This window comes from Pygocentrus nattereri, chromosome 14, assembly GCF_015220715.1.
Source record: "Pygocentrus nattereri isolate fPygNat1 chromosome 14, fPygNat1.pri, whole genome shotgun sequence".
NCBI lineage: Eukaryota > Metazoa > Chordata > Actinopteri > Characiformes > Serrasalmidae > Pygocentrus > Pygocentrus nattereri.
In genome coordinates, this window is record NC_051224.1 from 25456499 (window position 1) to 25483625 (window position 27127).

The 27127-nt window shown below is 39.6% G+C and overlaps 1 protein-coding gene across 9 annotated transcripts in view; it reads left to right on the plus strand.

Moving 5' to 3' along the window:
* Window positions 1-3153: 3153 nt before the first annotated feature.
* The window catches only part of gps1 (G protein pathway suppressor 1), a 32264-nt gene continuing 8290 nt past the window's right edge, over window positions 3154-27127 (plus strand). For 2 of the 9 annotated variants that reach the window (XM_017713736.2, XM_017713738.2), the window contains exons 1-11: window positions 3345-3475; window positions 8418-8510; window positions 10060-10256; window positions 12873-13037; window positions 15954-16089; window positions 18927-19004; window positions 19094-19154; window positions 20520-20605; window positions 24167-24261; window positions 26164-26269; window positions 26366-26446. In XM_017713736.2, coding sequence (XP_017569225.1) covers window positions 3443-3475; window positions 8418-8510; window positions 10060-10256; window positions 12873-13037; window positions 15954-16089; window positions 18927-19004; window positions 19094-19154; window positions 20520-20605; window positions 24167-24261; window positions 26164-26269; window positions 26366-26446 — 1131 coding nt within the window. In that variant the 5' untranslated portion in view covers window positions 3345-3442. Of the gene's footprint in view, window positions 3258-3344; window positions 3476-6799; window positions 6946-8417; window positions 8511-10059; window positions 10257-12872; window positions 13038-15953; window positions 16090-18926; window positions 19005-19093; window positions 19155-20519; window positions 20606-24166; window positions 24262-26163; window positions 26270-26365; window positions 26447-27127 lie in introns of those variants that run through there. The other 7 variants (XM_017713739.2, XM_017713740.2, XM_017713741.2 and 4 more) reach the window with 6 other exon arrangements.

The window sequence follows — 27127 nt, forward strand, 5'->3', positions numbered from 1 at the left end:
GGGAAAGTGTAGCAAGGCAGCATAGGGTGGTTGTCTGTAGAATGAGATTAGAAACAAAGAAGAGGAAGAGAGTGAAGACAGAGCCAAAGATTAGATGGTGGAAGCTGAAGGAGGAGGATGGTTGCAGGCAGTTCAGGGAAAAATTGCAACAGGCCCTTGGGGGCAGTGAGGAGCTACCTGAGGACTGGGAAAATACAAGGTGGTGAGAGAAACTGGCAAGAATGTGTTGGGTCAGAGGAAAGAAGACAAGGAAAGTTGGTGGTGGAATGAGGAAGTCCAGGAGAGTATTCAGAAGAAGAAGGCAGCTAAGAAAAAGTGGGATACCCAGATAGATGAAGGAAGTAGGCAGGAGTACTGTGAGGCTAGTCGCATAGCAAAAAGAATGGTGGCAAAGGCTTAGGCCTATGATGAGCTGTATGAGAGGCTGGACAGTAAAGAAGGAGTAAAGAACTTGTATCATTTGTCTAAACAGAGAGATAGAGCTGGAAAGGATGTACAGCAGGTTAGGCTGATAAAGGATAGAGAGGGAAATGTACTAGTGAGTGAACAGAGAGTGTTGAGTAGATGGAAGGAGTACTTTGAAGAACTAATGAATGAGGAAAACGAGAGAGAGAGGAGGACAACGGGGGGAGAGATAGTGGATCAGGAAGTGTAGAGAATTGGTAAGGTGGAAGTGAGGGCAGCTTTAAAAAGGATGAAGAATGGAAAGGCAGTTGGTCCAGATGACATACCTGTGGAGGTATGGAGATGTTTAGGAGAGAAGGCAGTGGACGTTTTAACCAGGTTGTTTAACAAAATCCTGGAGAGTGAGATGATGAATGGAGAAGCAGTGTACTGGTCCCCATTTTTAAGAACAAGGGTGATGTGCAGAGCTGAAGTAACTACAGAGGTATAAAGTTGATGAGACACACCATGAAGGTATGGGAAAGAGTTGTTGAAGCAAGGCTAAGGTGAGAGGTTCAGATCAGTGAGCAGCAGTTTGGTTTCATGCCCAGAAAGAGTACCACAGATGCAATTTTTGCATTGAGAGTGTTGGTAGAGAAGTAGAGAGAAGGTCAGAAGGAGCTACATTGTGTCTTTGTGGATCTAGAGAAGGCATATGATAGGGTGCCAGGAGAGGAACTGTGGTACTGTATGAGGAAGTCAGGTGTAGCTGAAAAGTATGTTAGGGTGGTAGTGCAGGACATGTATGAGGATAGTGAGACAGTGGTGAGGTGTGCAGTTGGAGTGACAAATGGTTTCAAGGTGAAGGTAGGGTTACATCAGGGATCAGCTTTGAGCCCCTTCTTGTTTGGTGATGGAAAGGTTGACAGATGAGTCCAGGCAGGAGGCTCCATGGACCATGATGTTTGCAGATGACATTGTAATCTGTGGTGAGAGTAGAGAGCAGGTGGAAGAGAATCTAGAGAGGTGGAGGTTTGCACTGAAGAGGAGAGGAATGAAGGTCAGTAGAGACAAGACAGAATACATGTGTGTGAATGAGAGGGAGGCAGGTGGAAAGGTGAAGATGCAAGGAGTAGAGGCCGTAAAGGTGGATGACTTCAAATATCTTGGGTCAACCATCCAGAGCAATGGACAGTGCAAAAAAGAGGTGAGGAAGAGGGTGCAGGCAGGATGGAGTGGGTGGAGACGGGTGTCAGGGCTGATGTGTGACAGAAGGATAGCAGCAAGAGTGAAAGGGAAGGTTTACAAGACAGTAGTGTGTCCTGCTATGATGTATGGTTTGGAGACTGTGGCTCTGTCTAAAAGACAGGAGGCTGAGCTGGAGGTGGTGGAGATGAAGATGCTGAGATTTTCATTGGGAGTGACAAGGATGGACAAGATTAGAAATGAGCAGATCAGAGGGACAGTGAAGGTGGAGCAGTTTGGAGATAAAGCAAGAGAGGCCAGGTTGAGATGGTTTGGACATGTGTTGAGGAGGAATAGTAGATATATTGGTCAAATAATGTTGGAGATGGAGCTGCCGGGTAGAAGGAGAAGAGGTAGACCTCAGAGAAGGTTTATGGATGTAGTGAAGGAGGACATGGAGATGGTTGGTGTAAAAGTAGAGGAGGCAGTGGATAGGGCAAGATGGAGGCAGATGATCTGCTGTGGCGACCCCTAAAGGGAGCAGCCGAAAGAAGAAGAAGAAGATTTGTGTTGTAGTCATGGTGATCCCTGTTTCCTATCACCACCACTGTAAAGAAACCTGAACCATTTCACACCAAACCACTATGAAGCTCTCTGTTTACACAACAAACACTGAATACTGGTGAAATGTTGAAAATTGGTAGCAATCCCTTTTAATGTAGGCTAATTCACTCAGTAGAAGAGGTATCTGGATGTTTTCCCCTCCAATAACTCATGAATATTATTAATGTAATATTCCTCTAGTGCTCATATAGTGATCTAGAATATTTTTTGTGGTGTCCTGTAGTAAACCACAGTAACTGTTTATCAACGTCCTCAATCTACTGAGCTCTACTGATAAAAAAAATCCAATATTTCTCCCATTTTAAGAAAACTGTTCAGATTTATTAATTTTCTTTATTTCCATTTTTCATTCTCACAGCCTTCTGGACAGATTTTCCAGCTCTAGTCCTGTAGCTCTCTTCTCACACAGCAAAATAACATCACATGCAGTGTTACAGTCAGTCCACCAGAGGGTTCTGCTTCTGCTCGGCTGCTGAGCGCTGCTTTGAAAACAAAGATCACGACCACGCCCCCTCACATCAGAGCAGTTTGATTACATAAACAAATAAATTAATTAACCCTTTTTTGCTCAAAATTTCACAATAATTAAATCATTCAGGTGTAAACAGAGTGATTCGGAGCGGTTTGGTGTGAAATGGTTCAAATGTCTTTACAGCGGTGGTGATCGGAACCAGGGGTCGCCATGACTACAACACAATTTTATTTACCATCCAGAATCACCAGAGAACCTACACGAGTCTTCTGAGTTTATATGGAATGTTGACTGTTGCTGCCCTGCGATGGACTGGCGACCTGTCCAGGGTCCTGCCTTCTGCCTAATGACAGCTGGGATAGGCTCCAGCTCCCCACCGCGTCCCAGGTTTCTTTGGGAACTATTTTGTCTCTTCGTGTATCCTTCCGCCGTGAATGGAGTTTAAGGCCCGAATCACCGGTCATCAGGCGGTGAATTATCACCACTTCATGCAGGAACTTTCTGTGAGGAGCTTTCAGATAATGTAAAAAAAAAAGATTTCCCATTTTAAAGTCGCCTAATTCACGATTCACTGTCCGGACACGTTTCTCACGTAAGCGAACTTTTTGTTGAAGATTGGTAACCACTGGTTTACAGTAAAAAAAAAAAAAGTTTTAAATCGGTCTCTGCAAGCGCGGCCAGGCACGCGCGGCTCTGACGTCACGCTAGCCTAGCGTGCTCGTGCTCGCGCGCTGCCTGCCTCGCGCCCCGGATGTGTTCTCGCGCCGTGCGGTGAAGATGCCTCTGCCTGTGCAGGTCTTCAACTTTCAGGTGCGAAAACTGCCGAACCGCCTCCGAAAAATAAGCCGGCCCCGAGTGCAGCGGAGCCGGGGAGCGGAGCGCCGCAGCCCCGCCGCAGGGGTCTAACTCGGGCTGCTTTATTTTCTCAGAGTCACGGTGTGTTAGCTTAGCTGTCATGCTAATCCGGGCCTCTAGCGTTTAGCGTAGCGTTAGCTTTAGCCTCATTCCTAGCTTTAGCTGCGTTTTCCGTGCTTATTCAACTTCAACGCGGATTTTCTCGGCCGCCGCGGTATTGCGGTGTACACGTTAACCGTACAATTTAATAAACGTTCTACACCTGTTTAGTTATCGGTTATCGAATGAGACCGAAGTTCGCTCCTTTATTCGTATTTTCCGTCCCACCTTAAAAGGTGCAGCAGTTCCATTCTGTCGTCTGAGGCGCAGGAATGTAACTGTTGCGTCGTTTAAGGTGGAACGGAAAGTTCGAGTGAGAAGCTAGTCCCAGCTACGGTCGTTTCGAGCCGTATTATGTCTCAGAGATGGAAACTTTGGCTCGCTAAAGGAATTTAAACCTCAACTGGGATTAAACTCGACAAATCCAGCTCTCGTTTCGATGCGTTTGTCAGGCCGAGTAGGATTTAAACTGTCGCTTTTCACCTGACTGATTTGTTGTTTAGCTACCGATTTCGCCTTTAGCAAAACAGTGCTGGCGTTCATGTTCACACCGAACAGTCATAACATTGAACCCGCCTCCTTGTTTCTGCGCTCACTGTCCATCCTATCAGCTCCACTGACCGTATAGTTCCACTCTGTACTTCTACAGTTACAGACTGTAGTCCATCTGTTTCTCAGCACGTTTTGTTACCATGTTCTTGGATGAGGATGACCAACACAAACTGTGCAGCAGCAGATGAGCTGTCGTCTCTGACTTTACATCTGCAAGGTAGGAGTGTCTAATAGAGAGGACAGTGAGTGAACACAGTGTTTAAAACCTCCAGCAGTACTGCTGTGTCTGATCCATTTGCACCAGGACAACACACACTAACACACCACCACCAGGTCAGTGTTACTGCAGTGCTGAGAATGATCCACCACCTAAACAGTACCTGCTCTGTGAGGGTCCATGGGGGTCCTGACTACTGAAGAACAAGATAACAAAGAATGTAGAGAAACAGATGGACTACAGCCTGTAATTGCAGAACAACAGAGTGAAACTGTATGGTCAGTGGAGCTGATGAAATGGACAGTGAGTAGAGAAACGAGGTGTTTTTAGTGTTATAGCGGATTTGTGTATAGTGAAATGTGAAGGGTATAGTTTTTCTGGAGATGCCTGATGCACCTAATCAGCTGATTTAGTGTGGATATAGCCCTAAAAGGTTAAGCTGTTTTTTTATTTTTTAATTGGCACAGCTTTATTTTGATCCTATAGTGCTTATAATGGCACCCTTATGTGATGTTGGGGTCTGTCTTGTGTGTTAAAAATTTGTGTGTTTTAAACATGTCTTCATTTTGTGTTTCTGTAATCAAAACAAGCTTGGGGGGACCAAAGCTGTAATAGTTACTAGCAGTTTGTTTATTGCTCCCATTGAGTTTCACAGACTGAGTTGTTGTGTGTTGATACCAAACTAAGGACATACAGCAGTTTTATCATCACTCGTTGTATGTTTTTTCTTCTGCCCAGGTGCTGAATGTGGCTGGCAGTGAGTGTGGTCCAGGCCCACGCCCACTTTGAGCTTGTTTACATGCACACAATATTGTGATAACTGTAGAAAATCAGAATTTTGACAGTTAACATGTTTACAAGAGCTTGAGAAATCTCGAAATGAGAGAACTCCAGGTTTTCATCAGTCGATCTATAATGATATTTTTTACTAAATACATAACATTCGGGTTGGCTGTAGCTTCCCTGCCCTTTCAGTTAACACCCAAGGAAGAAGCACATGATGTAAAATTCAACTTTCTTGCTGCAGATTTCTTTTTACTTAAATTGTCCTTTACTGACAATTTAATTAATTGTTTTTACAGTTCTAAACTGTAAAATTTCTTCTTTATTTCCTTTTATCTGAAATACTGATGTAAACATTTCTAAAGGTACAAAGCAGTGTTTACATTGCATTCCATACAATCTGTATGTAGAAACTAAGCAGAAAAAACAGTCAGTTTTGAACTGTCACAAAAACACATTTATCTGTTCAGCCTACAGCAGTTTAGCTCTGCCCACTTATACAGAAATTTTTAGGTGTGTTTCACCTTACACTGTGAATCTTTGAATGAGGCACAATGCAGCCAGCCAGTCATATCAGAGCTCATTTACATATGTAGGTCTTAAAGTAACAGTCACACAAGTAGCCACGCATCAAGAGAGACCATGTGAAAATAAATTGACTTTTTGACATTTAAAACCACACAAATGTCAAAAAAGAGGAAAAAAAAATATAGAAATGTCGATGCAGAAAACGTTGGACATTGGCCTTTTAATGTCAGATTGCTATTTTGCTTCTGTGCTGTCTTTTTCTTGTTTTTCTGAGCTGATCCAGTGGGGAGTTTCACAAAGCAGGGCTTCTCAACTTAAAATACGTTATGAAATAAGTCAACCTTGTCCAACCAGACGTTTTTGCTCGACAGTCCTCATCTTTGAGCTTAAGTTACCTGGCTAACTGAGAAAATCCTGCTTTGTGAAGTACACCCCTAGATCTCTTTCATACATAATTAGATAGATAGATAGATAGATAGATAGATAGATAGATAGATAGATTCATAGACAGACAGATACTTTATTGATCCCATAGGAAATTTAGCAGCCAGTATTACTCACACAACACAGGACAATAATAATAATAAGGGTGAAACAATATAAAAAGAATAAATATAAAAACCCATCTAGGCATATATACAACTAGAAATATACAAAAATCTGCAATAAGATCAACCTGTGATGAAAAAGGCATAGCAATAACAGCATATAATGATAGTACTGACTTAAGTATGTGCATATATTAGTACTGAATTAAAGTGTAGGGGTTACAGAAAGTGCAATATGTACATGAAGGTGTCCATATGTGCGGATGGATAGAATAAGCCTATAATTTAGCATGAGATAAACCACATCTCAGTAGACTCTATAGTAATATTTTTAACACTGCAAATCTTTTGTTCGCAATCCTGAACGATATGAAAGCTGATTAATAGGTGTCCCTGCAGCCCTGTTCATTATAAGATGTCTCTCAGAGCTTGAATAATCAGATTTCTGAAGAATGATGGTGTAGTTAGTGTGCATGTAAACACATTGCTTGTCTCTTTTATAAACATGCTTTCCCCTCTTCCAGGACGGCTCTGTGTCAGGGCAGGTTCAGGACAGGCTCAGTGATAGTTCAGCATCGTCCTCTCAGACAGAGCTTCAGTGCACGCCCCGCAGCAGCAGGTCTGACCTGCTCGTGCCTCTCACTGTGGGCGACTATGCGCTCAGGTCGTGCCTGTCGACGTGCTCGCTTGTCCTGGAGGTAAACACAGAGAGAGGGAGACAGACAGGGAGACAGACAGGGAGACAGACAGACAGACAGACAGACAGACAGACAGACAGACAGACAGACAGACAGACAGATCAGCCTGCTGAGGGAAAGGTTCAGTTCTGCTGCCTTACTTGTGTGCTAGGGCTGTAAAAACCAAAAGGTGTTCATTCAAAGGGTCATTTGTGGAAGGTTTTGTTATATCATTTATTTAACCGTTTATAAAGTTTTTAAATGATATTAAAGTATGTGCCTGTTGTAAGCATTGGCCCCATCATCAGGAGATTGTGAGTTCGTTTCCCGGTGATGCTACAGCCATCCGTGGCTGGGAGTCCAAGACAGCACAGTTGTCCCCTCTCTCTCGGTGGGCAGGATGGCCTCCCCCCATTACTCAGTGCAATGCTAACAGAAGTGAACGTAACTAGCAGTTAACGTTTTCCTCCAACTGTCCAGTGATGTTACATTTGCAACAGTTCAGAAGATGTGGTGGAGCTTCACAGGACACTGAGGAAGCCTGTGTTTGCTTTTGCCCTCCTAGCGCTGGTGGTATTGTGTAATGGGGGGATGCTAACTAGTGGGTGGAATTGGATGTGACTGAACTGGGGAGAAAACTGAAAATCAAAAAAAAAAAAAAAGTATGTGCCTGTTTTTGGCCCGAAATAAAATCTTAAAACATACAAATTGCTTACATACCAGCTGCTGTATAAGGTATTATTGGGGAGGGTGGGCTGATGTAGTCTTACCACAGGACATCTGTAACGTTAATGATTCACACAGCATGAACAATCTGTTTAAATTACAGCAGTAGGAAGGGCTACTCCATTTACACATGCCTAAAGGTAATACCAGTCAAGTCATAGTGAATAAGAAAGGGTTCTGGCCCTAGATCATTGTTCATACTCTAAGAAGCTTTGTGAATACCTGGTCCTGATTATGTTAATACTGTGATATAAAGCAGGCTATAGAAATAACCACAGGTTATATTAATCCTGTGTGAATTGACATGTCTGGAAAAAATGCTTTTGAACTATGTGAATTCTGTTCTAACAGAATAGAAATGTATGCAGAATGTATTACTTTAAGTGTAATTTTAAAATATATAGTTATGATTGATCCTGAAGTAATTGAACTATGGAGAAATCTGAGATTTCATGATTCGCTGAATCATTTTCTAATGAATAACAATCTAAGTCATTTTGAGAGCAGAGATTCATCTCTGTTGTGCCTCCATCTCTCCACCACAGGGGAAAGGATGGTTAAACACTTTATTACTGAAATTCACCAACCCAGGACTTTTTTAAACAAAAAGATGAATTTCAGTTCTTTGTACAAAGTATCACATTTTGGTCTCCTTGCAGTTTTCAAATACATATTTGAATTTTTTCTTAGTAAACTTTAGAAAAGTACATACAAAATGCATAGATCTTTTTTGCTGAAGTTAACCGCAGCAATTCTTTCATACACAGGGGTCAGTAGAGCCCATGCAGATAGATGCTGACCCTCAGGAAGACCAGCAGAACGCACCTGACACCAATTATGTTGTGGAAAATCCCACCCTGGTACGTATTCCACCTCGACTGAACCTTATGCAGGCACGTAATGGCTTTTCATTTGGGGCTTATTTAGGTTACATGTTTATTTTAAATAGATGTAGACAAAGTATACAGAACACATGATAAATGTTGATCCCCTTGCTGTGCTGCAGTGGAGCGTTTTGATCTTATACTGACTTAAACAGGCTTATAATATCTGTGACAGCATAATGTGAAGAGAAATTTCCCTCTGATCTGTTTACAGCAACATCCAATGACATCCATTCCCTTTCAAAATAATTTTTGTCAACTACTGACTTGTATGTAGAATTATACGGAGAACTAAAGTGAAAAGGCTGCACCACATATCAGAGAAAGAACAAAGTTATGGTAGGGCTGTACAGTATGACAATATATATTGTTATCATGATAAATTATGTCACAAAATAATACAATATGCTTTTCTGAACATATCATGTATATCGTAATTACGTGTAGACACTCTCACCAACCATGTTTCTATATAAAGAGAGCAAAATCTGTCCTTTTTAATTGGATTTAGTGTAAAATAATAAATAAAAATCACTGTGTTCACAGTTTTTGATAGTATTTTTTTAAAATGTAGCACTGCTGGCTCATTTTCTTTCTGTTCCAACTGATAAGATGTCTGAAAAATAAATACCATGACGTATCGCGAAAATTTCTTGAAGTATCAGGATTTTTTTATTTTTGCCCAATCGCTCAGATTATGACATTATAAACACTTATTAATCCGTTTTGTCTGCTGTGCAGGTCTACACTCATTGGGGTGCCACCCTACTGGTTGCCACAGGTTAAAAATAGAGAAAGAAATAATCATATTGAAATACATAATTGCTTTATCAAATAATTATTAAAAATCCAGTTTATAAATCATATTTTTAACATCTAGAAACTGTCATGGTGGTCTGTGGATTTCTCCTTCGACCAGTCAGATGGCTGTTGCTAGGCAAACTAATATCTTACTTTAAACTATTGACCCTTTTTCATTAGAAACAGGTGCGTAAACCAGGTCGGCAGCATGCGGTTCTTTTACTGCTCTGTCACGGCTCCACAGCAGAATTAGAGAGAAAATTAAATAATCCTCCTTTACAGTAAAATAAAGCTCTGCTGATCGTTCAACACATTTTAACAATAAATGGCCTTAAACACTGGTGTTAATGTAGAACTGCTAATTCCTGCTAATCCTTTAACCCTAAAAGACACCCTCAAACAGTCTCGTCTAGCAAGTAGCTAACGAAAAGGCAAAGAGAGATTTAAGACGAACGTTGATGATTTGGAGACGAATGGACTTATTTGCGTTTATAATCACTCCAGCTGGTACGTTTAATCTGCAGTGAGAAACTGTCAAACACTAAAAAGTCACGAAACCGAAGTCAGTCACCGGTGTTGTCTCCACATCTGCGGCAAGTGGCCAGGTGTGTTGCACACCTGAGTGGTGAATCAAAGTAGGTGAGGACAAGTAAAAAAAAAAAAATAAATAATTGAAACGAGGTCTAGATTTTCTGACAGGTGTTTTTTTTCTGTCCTTATACAGGATCTGGAGCAGTACGCCTCCAGCTACAGCGGACTGATGAGGATCGAGCGGCTGCAGTTTATTGCTGACCACTGCCCCCAGTTACGAGTGGAAGCCCTGAAGATGGCCTTGTCTTTCGTCCAAAGAACCTTTAATGTTGATGTTTATGAAGAGATCCATCGCAAACTCACTGAAGCCACAAGGCAAGAGCAGCTCCTGTAAATCATTTAAATTCTTTCTTTAACTTTTCTTCTACACTCAACACCCAGTTAGTTTGGATATCTTGAATATAGGTTATATTTTATGTTAAAATACTTGCATTTATTTACAGTAATTAAAGCAGGAGGTGTAATTTTACTTAATTTTTTGTCTATTTTATAAATATTAACTTTGTTATTAAAGGCGCACTGTACGATTCTGGGGAACGATTGTTGAGATTTGAAGTCAACAGCAAAACATATGCCCCTCCCTTCAGTGCTTCTTCAGAAACTCTGCCCCCCAACTTCATGGACAAATATCAAGATATAACATTAGAGCAAACAATGACCCAGCCAGTAACGATAGCTCGGCTGTGGCTTGACAGACTATCGCTGCAGTTGCTGAAATGAAACTGACCAGTTGCTATCACAAATGGTAGTCAACTGGAGAAAACAATAGTGACCCATTGATTCTGTGAAACAGCAAAATGACTTAATGTTACCTACCTGTCCAGCAGGAGCAGCCTCTTCATCAGTTTTCATGCATTTCAACTCTCAGTGAAGCTGAAGTCACAGTACAGGTGTTCATATCACTTCATCTCACAGTGTGTCACTGTGTTATAGTTGCGAAGGCTGAAATTGGAGGACGTGTCCAGAACTGTTGGAGAACCAAACGCACAACAATGCAGGAGTCCAGACTAAATAAAGGATATAAATGCTTTGTGGAGAAATTGCTTCGTAGCTATTAGAGCACAGTAACGTCAGCTAACGTGATGAATCAATGGAGATGAAAATAACTATAACCTAAATGCAGATTAGTCATGTTAGCTGGAGATGTTGAAACGGCTCGCTAACATTAAACTAGTAGCAAAGCTTAACACACTCACATACCAGCAGGGGGTGCACCGGGTGGTCAGGGTCCATAGTGCCACTGTAGATATTTCACACAAACACCAGCTCCAGTGAATGATCATCTGCTCAACTGGAGAAAACAATAGTGACCTACTGGTTCTGTGAAACAGCAAAAATGACATACCTACCTGTCCAGCAGGAGCAGCCTCCTCCTCCGTTTTCATGCATTTCAACTCTCAGTGAAGCTGAAGCTTCTTTTTCACCAGCTTCTTGTTTGAATTTTCCTGTTCCACCTTAAAATTGCAGCAGTTAAGACTGCATTTAGACACCTCAGCCTTTTTTTCAAATTTTCTCGTCCCACATTAAGTGGTGTATGGATAATGCTGCATGGGCAGTCACTGTCCGGGGAGGACAAAATAAAATGTGGGTTTGTTTGGTTCTCATCATGCTGTTACTGCACTTTGTGTTTACATAAAAATGAGCTTTTTTACTTCTATATTAATGCACAAGATGTCATATATTTAACCTATTTATTCTTGTTTTTTATTTTTAATGATACAATTTAATTGCAACCCACTGTAAGCTACTGTGTGTGTTTACTATATTTATAATTATTAACAGGTTGGTCTAGACTTCTTCAATTTGCACTATATATATATTGGCCAGTTAACTGAATTGTTGTGACAGTACTTTTTATAAGCTGTTCGAAGATGGTGCCTTATTGCATTATGAATTCTTTATTGTTCTCTGTTTGTCACGAAACCTTCTAAAAACAATGTTAGTCACTTAAAGTGCCCATATCATGGGAAACTTTCACTTTTTAAAATAAATGGAATTAAAGGAATAAGTAAATGTTGTAAAAGCTTCGAAATATACCATTCACTCCCCAGTACATACAGTCCACTTATTCAGCTTATAGCAGTTTAACCCCACCCACTCATGCTGAAATTATAAGGAGAGTTTCAGCTTGAACTGCTTTGTGAACGAGGCAGCATACAGGAGAGCCAATCACAAACGAGCTCATTTACGTAGTAGAGTTTTGACAACAAAATCAAAACCAGTTTAGTTGTAAAGGGTGAAGAAAGGTTGGAAAATGTTCATGTAGAAATTGTTTTATGTAATTTTTGTGGGGCACAAAATGTTAAGTACACTCATAAAAATGTGGTTCTTCAAGGATTTTTTTTAGTGAACAAAGTGATTCTTTACAGAATCAAGAACATTCAGAGAAACCTTTGCACGATTAAAGGGTTTTCTGCATGGTGCGTGGTACACCCAAAAAGGGTTCTTCTGTTGTTTCAGACTAGTGACAATACAAGAACCCTTTTTGATGCTATATAGAACCATTTTCAAAAAGTTTCTGTATAGAAGCATTTAAAACACACTCCATCAATCTGATGAACATTTTAACGATGCAAGGAACCCTTTAATCAGGGGTTCTTTGTGTTCATGGTTCTATATAGAACCATTCTCTTTGCCAAAGAACCCTTGACGAACCATTTATTTTAAGTGTGTAGTAGAGATCAAAGGAAAAAATATAGTACAAGGAAAATGTAGGATGTGGGCCTTTAAAATGACTATGCAACATGTATTTGTTAAGATTTTAGTTAAGTAATTCACAGAGGTCGTATTTAGGTGTCAGGGTAAGATTATAATGGCTAAACATTGAATGAACTGTAATTAAGTTATTACTTATCAGTTTTTTCAGAATAAATTATTCTTTGCTTGTAGGGTTAAATAGCTGTTTTCTGTTCTGTGTGTGCATCTGAAATGCTCGTGTTTCCGCAGGGAAGTGCAGGGTGTCCCAGATGCAGTTCCTGAGGGGGCAGCAGAGCCCCCTCCCTTCGACACAGCTTGGGCAGAGTCTACCAGGAAAAAAGCCCTGCTCAAACTGGAGAAACTGGACACCGACTTAAAGAACTACAAGGGAAACTCCATCAAAGAAAGCATTAGGTACAGTTTTCTCTGAAACAAGCATCAATTCTCAGACATAGAATTAGGACAGTGATCTTACTGCCATGTTTTCCAGCTCTGATACACCACTTTAGGGTTATGATGAGTGATCATGGAAAACAGTCCATAAATGGAAGTGTAGTTGCAAAAAAACAGGCTGTTTTTATTGAAAATCGGTGTATTTACATAATAAACAATACATAATAAACACGTCTTAAATATAATAACAAAAACAGGCTCTTTTTGATAAATAAACCCACATAAATGTTAAGTGGTGGGGGAGATATATATATATATATATATATATATATATATATATATATATATATATATATATATATATATATATATATATATATATAAAAAAAGCGTCTGTGTGTGTGTTAGTGCTGTCAAAATTAGCGTGTTAATTGTTGCGATTAATTTTAAATATTTAAAGCATTAAAAAATATTAACGCAGCTGGGTGTTTACTTCCTGTGGTGGCTGACTTGAGGTGTACTGCCAAAGTGAACCATCCTGGCAAAAAGATGGATAAGGACAAGGATGGAGTTATAGGCAAAAAGTTTTACTTTAAAAAGTTGCCTGGTGGAACTTTGGAGAAAACGAAAGTAAGCTGCACACTTTGCAAAGCTGAATTTAATTACCAGAGTAATTAGTCTTTGACATACCACCTCAGAGCGAAACACCCTACCAAAACTACTACTACTTTGGGGCCTCGTCAGTTAACGTTACAGGAATGTGGTACTCGTGGACGAATAACGAAGCTTGTAAGTGAGAAGGTAACTACTGCTTTGGTTAACTGGATAGCTAAAAATTGCTGCCCGATTAACATAGAAGACGATGGACTGAGAGCACTTCACTGATAAAGAATGGAGTCTGCAGTCATTTACACTAACTGAGTAAAACAGAAATGTGAAACTACACTGAGGCATGTGCTGATCATTTTCTGGATGGATCACAAAAGAATGGAACATCATGGAAAAGTTAACTACACTTCGCACTGACAGTGCTTATAATATGGTTGCAGCCGCGAGGCTTCTACCATTTGAACTCTTGCCCTGCATGGCCCACAGTCTGCAAAGAACAGTCACGGTTGCACTTCGCGACGGTGGATTCGAAAGTCTTCTGGCTAAATGTCACAAGATTGTCGGACACTTTAAGCACAGTCCATCAAACGCACATGAATTAAATGAACAGCAAGTTACACTTGGACAGAAGCAAAAATAACTCGTTCAGGACTTTGCAACAAGATGGAATTCTACTCTAGAGATGGTTAAGCGAGTTCTGCAAAATAAATCTCCACTGAGCACTACTCTGGCTCTGCAAAACAGCAACATTGCCATGTTGAATGGACAAGAGCTTGCCAATCTGCAAAAGCTAAAAGAACTACTTGAACCTTGCAGGTGAGTCACTATTTCTTTCTGCTCTTCCTTCTGTCTTCTGCGTGCATGTGCCCTCTGCCTGTGTCTTCTGCGTGCATGTGCCCTCTGCCTGTGTCTTCTGCGTGCATGTGCCCTCTGCCTGTGTCTTCTGCGTGCATGTGCCCTCTGCCTGTGTCTTCTGCGTGCATGTGCCCTCTGCCTGTGTCTTCTGCGTGCATGTGCCCTCTGCCTGTGTCTTCTGCGTGCATGTGCCCTCTGCCTGTGTCTTCTGCGTGCATGTGTCTGAAGTCTCTCCCTGTGTCGTCTGCGTGCATGTGTCTGAAGTCTCTCCCTGTGTATCTTCTTGCTCACTCTCCCACTGGATCCTCTATTTACATGCAGTCACGCGTAGCATACAGACAGCAAAGTAATGAGTGTCTTTCTCTCTGTAATGAATATAAATGTTCTAACATGTTTAAAACGTCTTGTGCTTTCCATTGTAGATGTGACTGAACTACTTGGAGGAGAGCACTATGTACAGTATCTTGTTCAGTGGTGTTGCCAGCCTTATGCCACTTGTTCAGAGTTATGGAGCCCTCAGACGATGATCCAGTCTATGTAGTCAGGTGCAAGACAGTCTTTACCACAGACTTAGCTAAACGGAAGCACACCACCAACGTCACATGGCTGAACATCGCTACTGCACTCGATCCCAGGTTTAAGGACCTGAAGTGTCTTCTCAAAGATGAAAGGAGTGAAAAATGGGTTTCATTACCCAACTTGATGATGGCAGAGATGCCTGCATCAGAACCATCTGCAGAGGCAACAGAAGCACAGCCTCCAAAGAAGAGAAGGGATGTCTTTTTGCTGGGTTCTTCTGATACGGATACAGACGAAGAAGAAGAGTCCATCGAACAATGTCTGGAACGCTATAAAGCCAAGCTCAAAATGGCTATGGAGAGGTGTCCGCTACAGTGATGGTCAAAGAGAGAAGGAGCACATGTGAGGCTGGCACCTATTAAATGCAAATACCTGTCAACCCCTGCAACCACAGTGCCTTGTGAGAGGTTGTTTTCACTCTTAGGCCACATCATCCGAAAGAAGAGAGCTGCTTTGTCCCCTGATAATGTTAATAAACTGGTCTGTCTCAGTAACTGCAGCTTGTTGTGTGGACAAGACTGTGAGGCTGTGACACCTTCACTTATTGCTAAACGGGTAGTGTGGTTCCTCAGCTAATCCTAGTAACTCTAGTGTCTGTATTAGGCTAATGTTAACCCAAGAAGTCCAGCTATTCCTTTACGGCTGCTGCCTTGAAAATAGTGTTCTACTTCAGACCAAAATATCTCTGACTCAGACGCTCAGCTAAAGGGTTAGCATTAGCATTTTTTGCACTCTTTGTGCATGCTTTATTTGTGTTTATTTGTGCTGCAATGGTAAAACTGAACACTACTGTGTCTCAGGCCTGATGGTTGGAATCACTTATCTAAAGTCCGGTTGGTTTTGCTGCTGTTAGCAGATGTGAATCAGTTAAACTGAAGTTCTGTGATGTTTTAGGAGGGGTCACGATGACCTGGGAGATCATTACCTGGACTGTGGTGACCTCAGCAACGCCCTGAAGTGCTACTCCAGAGCCAGAGACTACTGCACTAGCGCCAAGCATGTCATCAACATGTGTCTTAATGTAATCAAGGTGAGCGCACAGGCATGACCCTTCTGTGTTTGTTTGCCTGTTTGCCCTTTAGGGATTTGTAGATGTCCTTTCCCCAATTTGACCCCCAGTGCTGTCATTTAGTGTCTGCCAATACCGACTTCATTTGGTACCTTCTACAGCAACAGTGTATATGCATAGTTAAGGTTAAACGAGTCCAGTTTAGGCTGGCAATTAATGCAGTTAGAGTATGCTGTGTGTGTATGTATATATATGTATGTGTGTGTGTGTGTGTGTGTGTGTATGTGTGTGTGTGTGTGTGTGTATATATATATATATATATATATATATATATATATATATATATATATATATATATGTATATATATATATATATATATATGTATATATATATATATATATATATATGTGTGTATGTATGTGTGTGTGTGTATGTATGTATATATGTGTGTATATATATATATATATATATATATATATATATATATATATATATATATATATATACACACACACACACACAAAAGCGTTGCCATTAGTTGTATGTTTAGTATTATGTATTGTATAGTTTAGATTATGTATTTTTTGAATTCTAGAAGAACAGATTGTTTAAGGCAATGTTGTGTTCCTGTTATTTTACTGCGTTTGTAACCGTACAGTAAGAAATCAGGGAGAGATGTACATGTAAAATATCCGATATCGACATCAGCACTCCGTTCCATCAGTGTAGGGTTAGATCAGAATGTGGCAAATTAGATCAGAATACTTTTAATACTGTAAATACTGATATGTACAGTGGATGTGCATCGCGATATTTAATTTTTCTGATGTTTAACAACTTGGAGCAGGCAAAATCTAACCTGTAGTGCCACATATAAAATACTGTAATAAAAATAGTAATAATAATCTTAAATCTACAAGCATATTGAGTTTTATTCAGTGGTTTGCAAACTGCAGTAAGTCTCATTAAACAGTTGTAGTTTTGTTCACTTTGAAATGAAACACCTAGTCAGTCAAGTACTGATGTCAACAATATGTTCAGAAAAGCGTATTGTGACAGTTTATCGTATAGTGATAAAAATATTGTCATCTATACATCAGTTTGTTCCGCCATGCTACCTGTTTGTTTGAGAAGCATTCTAACAGTGCCGTTATTTTGCCATAACATCACCCCTCCTCCCCAACACTATCACTCCGCTGAGACACTGGCAAGAACTTTGACAACTTTAGGAGACAACAAGCCATTTGAACGTTTTTACTTTTTACTTTGCCACAATCAGAAAATGGATGCTTTTAAGATCGACAGCTGATTTGGTCAGGCTCTGAAGATGAGACAACGCTAAATTCCCGACCTGTCAGTTGGCCTGTGTGGAGGTGGAGAGCGAACTACCTGCTGTGCAGAAAGTGGGCAGAGTTTGTTACTCTTGACGTAGCAACAAGCTGCTTGTTAAGAAACTATAATTTGGCGGAAGGAACTGCAACATATTAAACGCCATGATCACTGCCCAGTTTATTCATTTCTTACTTTACTTATTTAACTGTTGTATAAAATCAATAGAACACTCGAAGAGTGAGATTGTGGCAGTTAAAAAGCTCGTTGGCAGCACAAGAATGCATGGACAGGCTTGGCTTTTGTTGTAGCACCCCCTGCTATAATGCTCAGAATACAGCTCCCTTGTCTGTGAAGCGTCTGTGTTCTCGTTCTTCCATGAAGTACATTTCAGGCCTAACAGTAAAGAAGAGCGGGTTTTGTTCGCCGTCAGAAAAGCTCTTCTGTACAGCTGTGAGCAAAGTAGGTTTCATAGTTTTGATCTTCATCTGTCTCTTTCATAAGCAGCACAGCAACAGCAGGAGTCGCATCCGAGGAGCTCACATGTGGAGTTTTTGTTCTCTGAGTCTTTCTGGCTGGCTGAGCTGTAGCTGAACGTCCTCTAGAGCCTGTGTGTCTGTGATTGTGTTTTTAAAATGAGTTAAAATCTATTCCTGGTGGGAATCTACCAAGGCGGAAAGTTTAAAGCAGGGGTGTTTAATTAAAATTCAGTAAGGTCCAGTTAGAGAAAATTTTCTCAAGCTACCGTCTGACACATCATGATGTCTAACTTGCATCATGATTCAGTGCCATATACTGTTTACTGAAGCAGCCTAGTAGGCATATCAACATCTTATACAGTCAACAACTGAATATCAAATTAAATAAAGTACAATTCAGTCATATTTTAACTATATTTATGGTCAGTTTTCTATTTTTACAGCCCAGCATGTAAAATATTCAGACTCAGTTTCTTCTCTGGCTACTGTTTCTCGCCTCGTTCCTCCCCTGTGTGTGCTCGAGTCTCAGTGCTCATTGTAATGCACAGATCTGATTGGCTAAGTAGCGCCGTGTGTGATTTTTTTTTTTTTTTTTTTTTTTTTTTTTTTTTTTTTTTTACAACGTTATGCAATTGGTCTATGAGTCTCCTGGCTGCTAAAGCTACCGTAAAGGCTAGAGAAGTTATGCCAGTCAAAACAGAACCACCCTGTCAAAATGAAATAATTCTCCATAGTTTATCAGTTACAGGTCCAGGTCCGCACAGGACAGTGTCTGGGTCCGGACTCAGATTTGTTGCCTATTAGTGACCTCCTTTAAAGTGACCGACAACTTTGTGTCCGTCTGTCACAGTTTCAGTAACTCTTATCTGTGTGAGCAGAGCCTCCTTTACTGCATTGGTTTTAACACATCAGCTACACTTGGCTCACATGATATTGGGTGGTATCAGAATGTTGGTGTCGGTATTGAAGCGTCCTTAGCTCTGTTATCAGTATATCTGTTTATTCACCTGTGTTCTCCTGACTAATTGAAGGTCCCTGATCCTCTGCAGGTTAGTGTTTACCTCCAAAACTGGTCCCATGTACTTAGCTATGTCAGCAAGGCTGAATCCACTCCAGAGATAGCAGAGGTTGGTACAAGCTGACATTCATAACTTCATAATTTCTGAGATTGTGTGTGTGTTTATTTTCTAAACTGCTCTGTGTATCTCTTTCACAGCAACGAGGAGAGAGAGATAGTCAAAACCAAGCTGTTCTCACCAAACTAAAATGTGCTGCAGGTACTTTTACCTTGTTTAAGTTCTTTCAGTTAAAATAGAATTCCTAAAGCTGTAAGATGCTCAGACTGTAAGTTTTTAAAAATACACTGAAAACGTAGCTGTTCACCTGTGCCTCACACAAATTAAGCTTCTTTTAACTGCACTTTACTGAGTCAGTCCTGCTGAAGGTGAACATTAAACATGGAGAAGCAGGGTTTTGCTGCTATGCTGCTCTTGAATGTACCCAGTGGACAGAGAGCATTAGAAGAGCCCCGACAAAGGACACTTTAAAATCAGCCTGAAAATGTTCCTGGTAGAGCAGCTTTCAGCTCAGTTTAAACACTGTTAGCGTTTTTCCTAGGTAACAGCACTTGTGTTATCCTAATTTTATTTTGAACTGATTTTTAAATATCCTAATTCAATTTACAATTATCCCATTTTAATTTAATGATTTTCTCTTTCATATCTATTGTTTTAATCATGTTTTTAATTTCTGTTGTCCTTTACTTTTTATATGATTGTATTTTCTCATTTGTAAAGCACTTTGAGTGACAGCAGCGTATGAAAGGTGCTTTTGTAAATAAACTTACCCAAGTTCTACACCCAACCCTGAGCAGCGTAGAGCCTTCACTGTCACTTATATTACTATTCTGGCCATCTGCTTGTAGTTTTGACAATTCGTGAAGTAATATAACGAATTCAATTAACGAATAAGTATTTAAACAAGGCCAAACATTTAAAAATAAACCCAAATGAATTGATTACACATTAATAAATTACGCACAGCCTCTAAATGATTATAGAATTCTTTGTTGGAAAATGATAAACAAGAAAGCCTTTTAAAAGATGGTATTAAACAAATATATGAAAGGCTGTGACAGAAATGCATATTTGGATTTGTCACTCAGTCTCTGGTTACCTACAGTACCTTTATTTCTGTAAAAGAGAATTTTAATTGTGCATTATCAACATAACAACTGCCAGATAATCATTTTTAAAAAAAAACACAGGTTTGCTGGTCAATGAATAATCACTAACTGACTGCCTTGGGTTATCATTCAAAAGAATTTACCAAAAATTGCATCCTTTGAATCAAGTAATTATATTTCACTGTTGTTTTAGTATAGTTTAATATATATCTTCTATTTATGCATCTGTATAGTAGCCTACAGCAGTACTTTTGCTCTTGGACTACAGGCTCTTGCCTGTAGTCACTGTACTGTTTAGTATAGTTGCGTACAGTTATGGACTGAGCCAGTAATTTATGGTACATTATTGACTTGATGTTAATTTTAGGGTAAAAGGTGTTTTTTTTTTTTTTTTTTTTTTTTCCCACATTTGAGGCACAACTGTAGTAAAAGTCTCTCTCATCCTCTCTCACCGCAGGACTGGCAGAGCTTGCCTCAAGAAAGTATAAACCCGCTGCCAAGTGCTTCCTGCAGGCCTCTTTTGACCACTGCGACTTCCCTGAGGTTTGTACGTCTCTTAGCAGCACCAGAACACCAAGGGAAAGGTCACTGCAGAGCAGGAAGGGGACTTTTATTGGCCTTTGTTTTAATGATAAACAGGAATACATTGATCAATCACCTTTATTTCACTGGAAATACATAAAGGGTGAGCCTTATTTACAGTGTAGCGGAGCATGCATGTCCAAATGTGTTGATTTAAATGGAAAAATGGTACATAATCAAAAAAGAAAAGAAGGTACAAGTAAATAATATAAACTTTAAAATTAAAGCCAAATCCAACTGGGACGAAAGCTAAACATTTACTTCTGGAAATAATAAAATTAAATACAAACTTATCTAGATAATGTAGATACATATAGTTAGATGAAAAATTACCAAAGAGTGACGCCAGCGTGTGGAGCATCCTGCGTATAATCATCGTAATCATAAAACCATCATAATCATTGTTTAATGGAATTTATTCCTTTGGGACCTTTAAAGGCTCTTGCATACGACATGATAACCGCATATATCAAAAAGTTCAGAACAATCTCTGCCCTCTCTGTAATGAGGCCCTTTTGACCGGAGCTCTGAGTACAGAGACAGTTAAGCCCTAAAGATGACCAGTTTTAGAAATTCTTAACATTTCTTGTGAAAACAGCTTAGTATGCAGACGAATTGTTTTGGTGTTGAAATGTGTTTACCAAAGTCTCAGGATCACAAAAGTCATGGAATGTATGAATAAAATAGTTCATAAAATTAAATAGTAATAAAATTAAAGATTTCCTGAGTGCCCATTAGTCAGTTTCACACAGAATGTAGACAGATACAGTGGGGCAAAGTAAAAAGTATTTACTCAGCCACTGATTGTGCAAGTTCTCCTACTTAGAAAGATGAGAGAGGTCTGTAATTTTCATCATGCGTACACTTCAACTATGAGAGACGAAGTGAGAAAAAAAATCCAGGAAATCACATTGTAGGATTTTTAAAGAATTTATTTGTAAGTTAGGGTGGAAAATAATGATTTGGTCACCCACAAACTAGCAACAGACCTGTAACTTCTTCTTTAAGAAGCTCTTCTGTCCTCCACTTGTTACCTGTATTAATGGCACTTGTTTGACCTCGTTATCTGTATAAAAGACACCTGTCCACAGCCTCAAACAGTCAGACTCCAACGCAAGATCTCATCCTGTGGGGTCAAAATGATCATGAGAACAGTGAGCAAAAATCCCAGAACTACACAGAGGGACCTGATGAATGACCTGCAGAGAGCTGGGACCAAAGTATCTATGGCTACCATCAGTAACCCACTATGCCGAGAGGGACTCAAATCCTGCAGTGCCAGGCGTGTCCCCCTGCTTAAGCCAGTACATGTCCAGGCCCGTCTGAAGTTTGCCAGAGAGCATATGGATGATCCAGAAGAGGATTGGGAGAATATCATGTGGTCAGATGAAACCAAAATAGGACTTTTTGGTAAAAACACAACTCGTCGTGTTTGGAGGAAGAAGAATGCTAAGTTGCATCCCAAGAACACCATACCTACTTTGAAGCATGGGGGTGGAAACATCATGCTTTGGGGCTGTTTTTCTGCAAAGGAGACAGGACGACTGATCCGTGTTAAGGGAAGAATGAACGGGGCCATGTATCCTGAGATTTTAAGCCAAAACTTCCTTCCATCAGTGAGAGCATTGAAGATGGAACGTGGCTGGGTCTTCCAGCATGACAATGATCCCAAACCCACCGCTCGGGCAACGAAGGAGTAAAAAGTATTTCAAGGTTTTGGAGTGGCCTAGCCAGTCTCCAGACCTCAACCCCATAGAAAATTTGTGGAGGGAGTTGAAAGTCCATGTTGCCCAGCGACAGCCCCAAAACATCACTGCTCTAGAGGAGATCTGCAAGGAGGAATGGGCCAAAATACCAGTTACAGTGTGTGTAAACCTGGTGAAGACTTGCAGGAAGCGTTTGACTACAGGAAGGTTATGTTACAAGTATTGAGTTGAACTTTTGTTATTGACCAAATACTTATTTTCCACCATAATTTACAAATAAATTCTTTAAAAATCCTACAATATGATTTCCTGGATTTTTTTTTCTCACTTCATCTCTCATAGTTGAAGTGTACCTATGATGAAAATTACAGACCTCTCTCTATCTCCTCTATCTTTCTAAGTAGGCGAACTTGCACAATCAGTGACTGACTAAATACTTTTTTGCCCCACTGTATATGAATCCACCAGTTCCACAGTGAGAGACAGATGACCTGTATTCATAGTCTTCATAGGCTCATAACCTCAGAGACTCCAGAGTCAACTTGGACTCAAACCTCAGCGACTCAAGACTCAACTCAGATTCTCACCTCAGACTAAATTCGGAGAGACAAATTTGACTCGAACTCTCGTCTCAGAGACTCAAGACTTCACCTGTACTCTCCCGCCTTGGAGTTTAACCTCAGAAACTTGACTCAGATTTTCACCTCGGAGGCTCAAGACTTGACTTGGACTTAACACCTCAGAAACTCAACTCTGACTCACTCCTCATAGACTAGAGACTCAACTAGGACTTGAATCTCACTGACTCAAGAGTCGACTCAGACATTCACCTCGGTTTCACACAGAATGTAGACATACACACACTAATCCACCAGCTCCACACGGTGAGAGGCAGATGACGTGTATCTCAGCTCCTCTTCATAGGCTCATAACTCCAGATGTGAGTCTTGTATGATATCGTGTTAAGATGGAATGGAAAGGGAGGCTCTGCAGATTCAGGAACTGTTTGAACTGGATTTCTGTGCTGGATTATATATATGATCCCCTCTGAGGGGATCATATATATAATGAGCATTGTGTTAAAAAGTGTTGGTGGGAGAAAAATAACCTACTGCATAATCTCCCTGCAAAGCATTCGTCTGCATGGGTAGTGCTGTGATAAATATACATGTGCATTTTATTTAAAATGAAGACCCTTTAAAAACTTAACGATGCTTCTGCAAAGCATTTTTACTGTATATTATTGCAGGTTGGTGTTCTCAGTGTATTTTATGCCATTTGCTGAAGAGACATTAACAGTTCTGCAATGATGCAGAAGACTGACATTTTTGGTTACTGATATCATTATAAGAATCGTTCCGTCCACGATGCTGAGAGAGCTCCAACAATTAATCGATTATTGGTCGACTATTAATCACCAGCTATTTTGGTAATGAGGAAAGGAAAACATTTATTAATTTTAATTTTGTGGTGGGGTGTGTTTTTTTTTTTTTTGTTTTTTTTAACCCTTCTGTGACACCAAACTAAATATTTTTGGGGTGTGGACAAAAGACATTTGAGGATGTCATTTTGGGCTTTAGAAAACACTGATCGACACTTTTTTCACAATTTTTCCTTCATTTTAAAGACCAAACCACTAATCAGTTAATCAAGAAAATCACTGATTAATCGACAACGAAAACGATCGTTAGTTGCAGCCCTACTCGGAGACAGATGGAGGAATGCTGATTATGTCCGTTCTTGTGGTTTTGTTTTTTTTTTTTTCTTTTTTTTTTTTTCTTTCTTTCTTTTTTTTTTCTTTTTTCTGCACCTGCAGCTTCTCTCCCCTAGTAACGTAGCGGTCTATGGGGGGCTGTGTGCCCTGGCTACGTTTGACCGACAGGAGCTGCAGCGTAACGTCATCTCCAGCAGGTAGGAGGAAGGTGTTTACTATTATTAATGTTGGAATGATTATACTGAACACAATTAGAGAGTCACCGTTTTTCAACAGCATGTCAAGGATATTAAAATATTTGCTCAGGTAATTTACTGCAAATTTATTCCAAACAATTAGTAAAAAATATCATATACCAAAATATTATTGTGTAGTACCGTAATCTAAATTATACTGTATGTATTGCAGTGTACAGACTTAAGAAAGATGGTTCTTTAGGTGTTCTTTAGTAAAAAAAACGGTTCTATGCATCACAATGAACACTCAAAGAACCCTTTGCATGATTAATGGTCTCTACATCATGAAATGGTTCTTCGGATTGGTGGAGAATGTGCTGTAGATAGTATATAGAACCCACTTTGAAAAGGGTGCTATATAGCACCAAAAAAGGTTACAGTCACAGGCTATGTAGAACCCTTTTCAGAAAGGATTCATCTATAGCACTCTGCAATAACCTTTTCACCATGCAATGAACCCTTTAACTGTGTCTGCACTGAGTCGTTTTCTTCACTAAAGAACCCATTAAGAACCATTTTTTAAGAGTGTAGAAAAGACCACCTGTGCTTATTATAAATACACTGACTTTGTTTCATGTGCAGGGTTGGATACTGATTTAGAAACCTGAATTTAAATGCAAAAATTTTTTTTTCAATCTCATTATTTTGACTCTTTATCAAACCAACTGAAATTGAATGCTGAACTGAAAGTGATTAAGGTGAATTCTTAAATTTTAAGAGTGATAAAAAAAATCTGATACTGAATTGTCTAATTGATGATTGAACGTAGAAATGAACACCTGAAATTCATTTTCTAAAAAGCAGTTTTTCTGTTGACTATCAATTCATATTTTCAGATTCACTTTAAGAAGAAGAATCAGGTGTCTTGTTGTCTAAGCTCATGCAGTGACACTAATACTGCTGTGAGTGTATCAGGCATATCAGTTTTGTTGGGACTCGGTACCTTTTACTGTGTCCCATGAAAAATATGTATGGGTGTGCATTTTTATATATTTAAAATATGTTTCAAAAACAAAGGATATTTTAGTATATTTACCATAGAAACCAAATATATTTTAAAATTTATTTATTTATTAAAAAAACTAGAAAATGTTACACGTAGAAATGTACCATACAAAAATAAATGTTAATGTATTTATCAGATGAAAATGTATAAAAACAGCCAAAATCCCATCTGATGCACTTCACTGTCTCATTCATCGAAATGAATTTGTGTTCCAGTATCTTCATTTTAAATATGATCAAATGGTCCTTTAACAGGACTGAAGCAAGTGTTGTAGGTACTACTAAAATACATTGTGCGTGAGAGTCTCACTGCAGATGTACATGGTTAATGTAAAGTACAGTGCAGATCACAGAAGTCAGTATGTTTATTTCCATCTGTAGCCTTTATTACACACAACTCAACAAATAGAATAACACATACTAAAAAATGCAATTTAAAATTAAAAACATTTTTGGATATTTTCCTGCATTGCAAAAAATATTTGATAAATACATTTGGAATATGTTGTTTCTCCATATGAGCTGCCACTGAGGAGAATGTGTTCGACTGATTTTGCTTGCGAGCCATCTTTAAAATAAATCTGAAAATGTGAATTAATCAAAAAACTAAACACTGTTTAGAAATTTTATTTCAGATGTTCACTTGTTTAGTTTGAGATTGTTCTCTTACAATTAAAATTGAGTTTCAGTTCAGAATTTAGTTTTAGCTCATACAAATTCAAAATAATATTCAAATTCACATTTTTGCATTTAAATTCAGAATTTCTAAAGACATAAAGCCCATATTCAGGCTTTTGTGTGTAATTTTTGACATTTCAGGACATTGTGTGCTGATAAAACTCTCTCGTTACTTTCCAGCTCCTTTAAATTATTTTTAGAGTTGGAACCCCAAGTCCGCGATATTATCTTCAAGTTTTACGAGTCAAAGTATGCGTCTTGTCTGAAAATGCTGGATGAAATGAAGGTGAGGATCGCTCCCTATTTGTGTTTATTAGTTTGTGTGATGTTTGGTATATTTGTCTAACCATGTTTTCTCTGTTATTTGTATTTTGTGTTTTAGGATAATCTCCTCCTAGACATGTATCTGGCTCCTCATGTAAGAACACTGTACACACAAATCAGGAACAGAGCGCTCATTCAGGTACTGGCTTCAGCTTATTTTAGCCTTAGGTTTTTTTTGTTTTTTGTTGTATTTAATTTTTTTCTGTAATTGTTTCAGTGAAGCAAATGGTCACAAATTACACTATGTTGCCAAAAGTATTAACTCGCCCATCCATATCATTGAATTCAGGTGTTCCAATCACTTCTATGGCCACAGGTGTATAAAACCAAGCACCTAGGCCTGCAGACTGCTTCTACAAACATTTGTGAAAGAATGGGTCGCTCTGTGTAAAGTCCAGTCGTGAAATTTCCTCACTACTAAATATTCCACAGACAACTGTCAGTGGTATTATAAAAAAGTGGAAGTGATTGGGAATGACAGCAACTCTGCCTTGAAGTGGTCGGGCACGTAAAATGACAGAGCTGGGTCAGCAGGTGCTGAGGTGCATAGTGCACAGAAGTCGCCAACTTTCTGCCGAGTCAATTTCTACAGACCTCCAAACTTCATGTGGCCTTCAGATTAGCCCAAGAATAGTGTAGAGAGCTTCATGGAATGGGTTTTCAAGGCCGAGCAGCTGCATCCAAGCCTTACATCACCAAGCGCACCAAGTGTGACTAATCACACTTCTCCGTCTGCCAATCCGATGGACGAGTCTGGGTTTGGCGGTTGCCAGGAGAATGGTACTGGTCTGACTGCATTGTGCCAAGTGTAAAGTTTGGT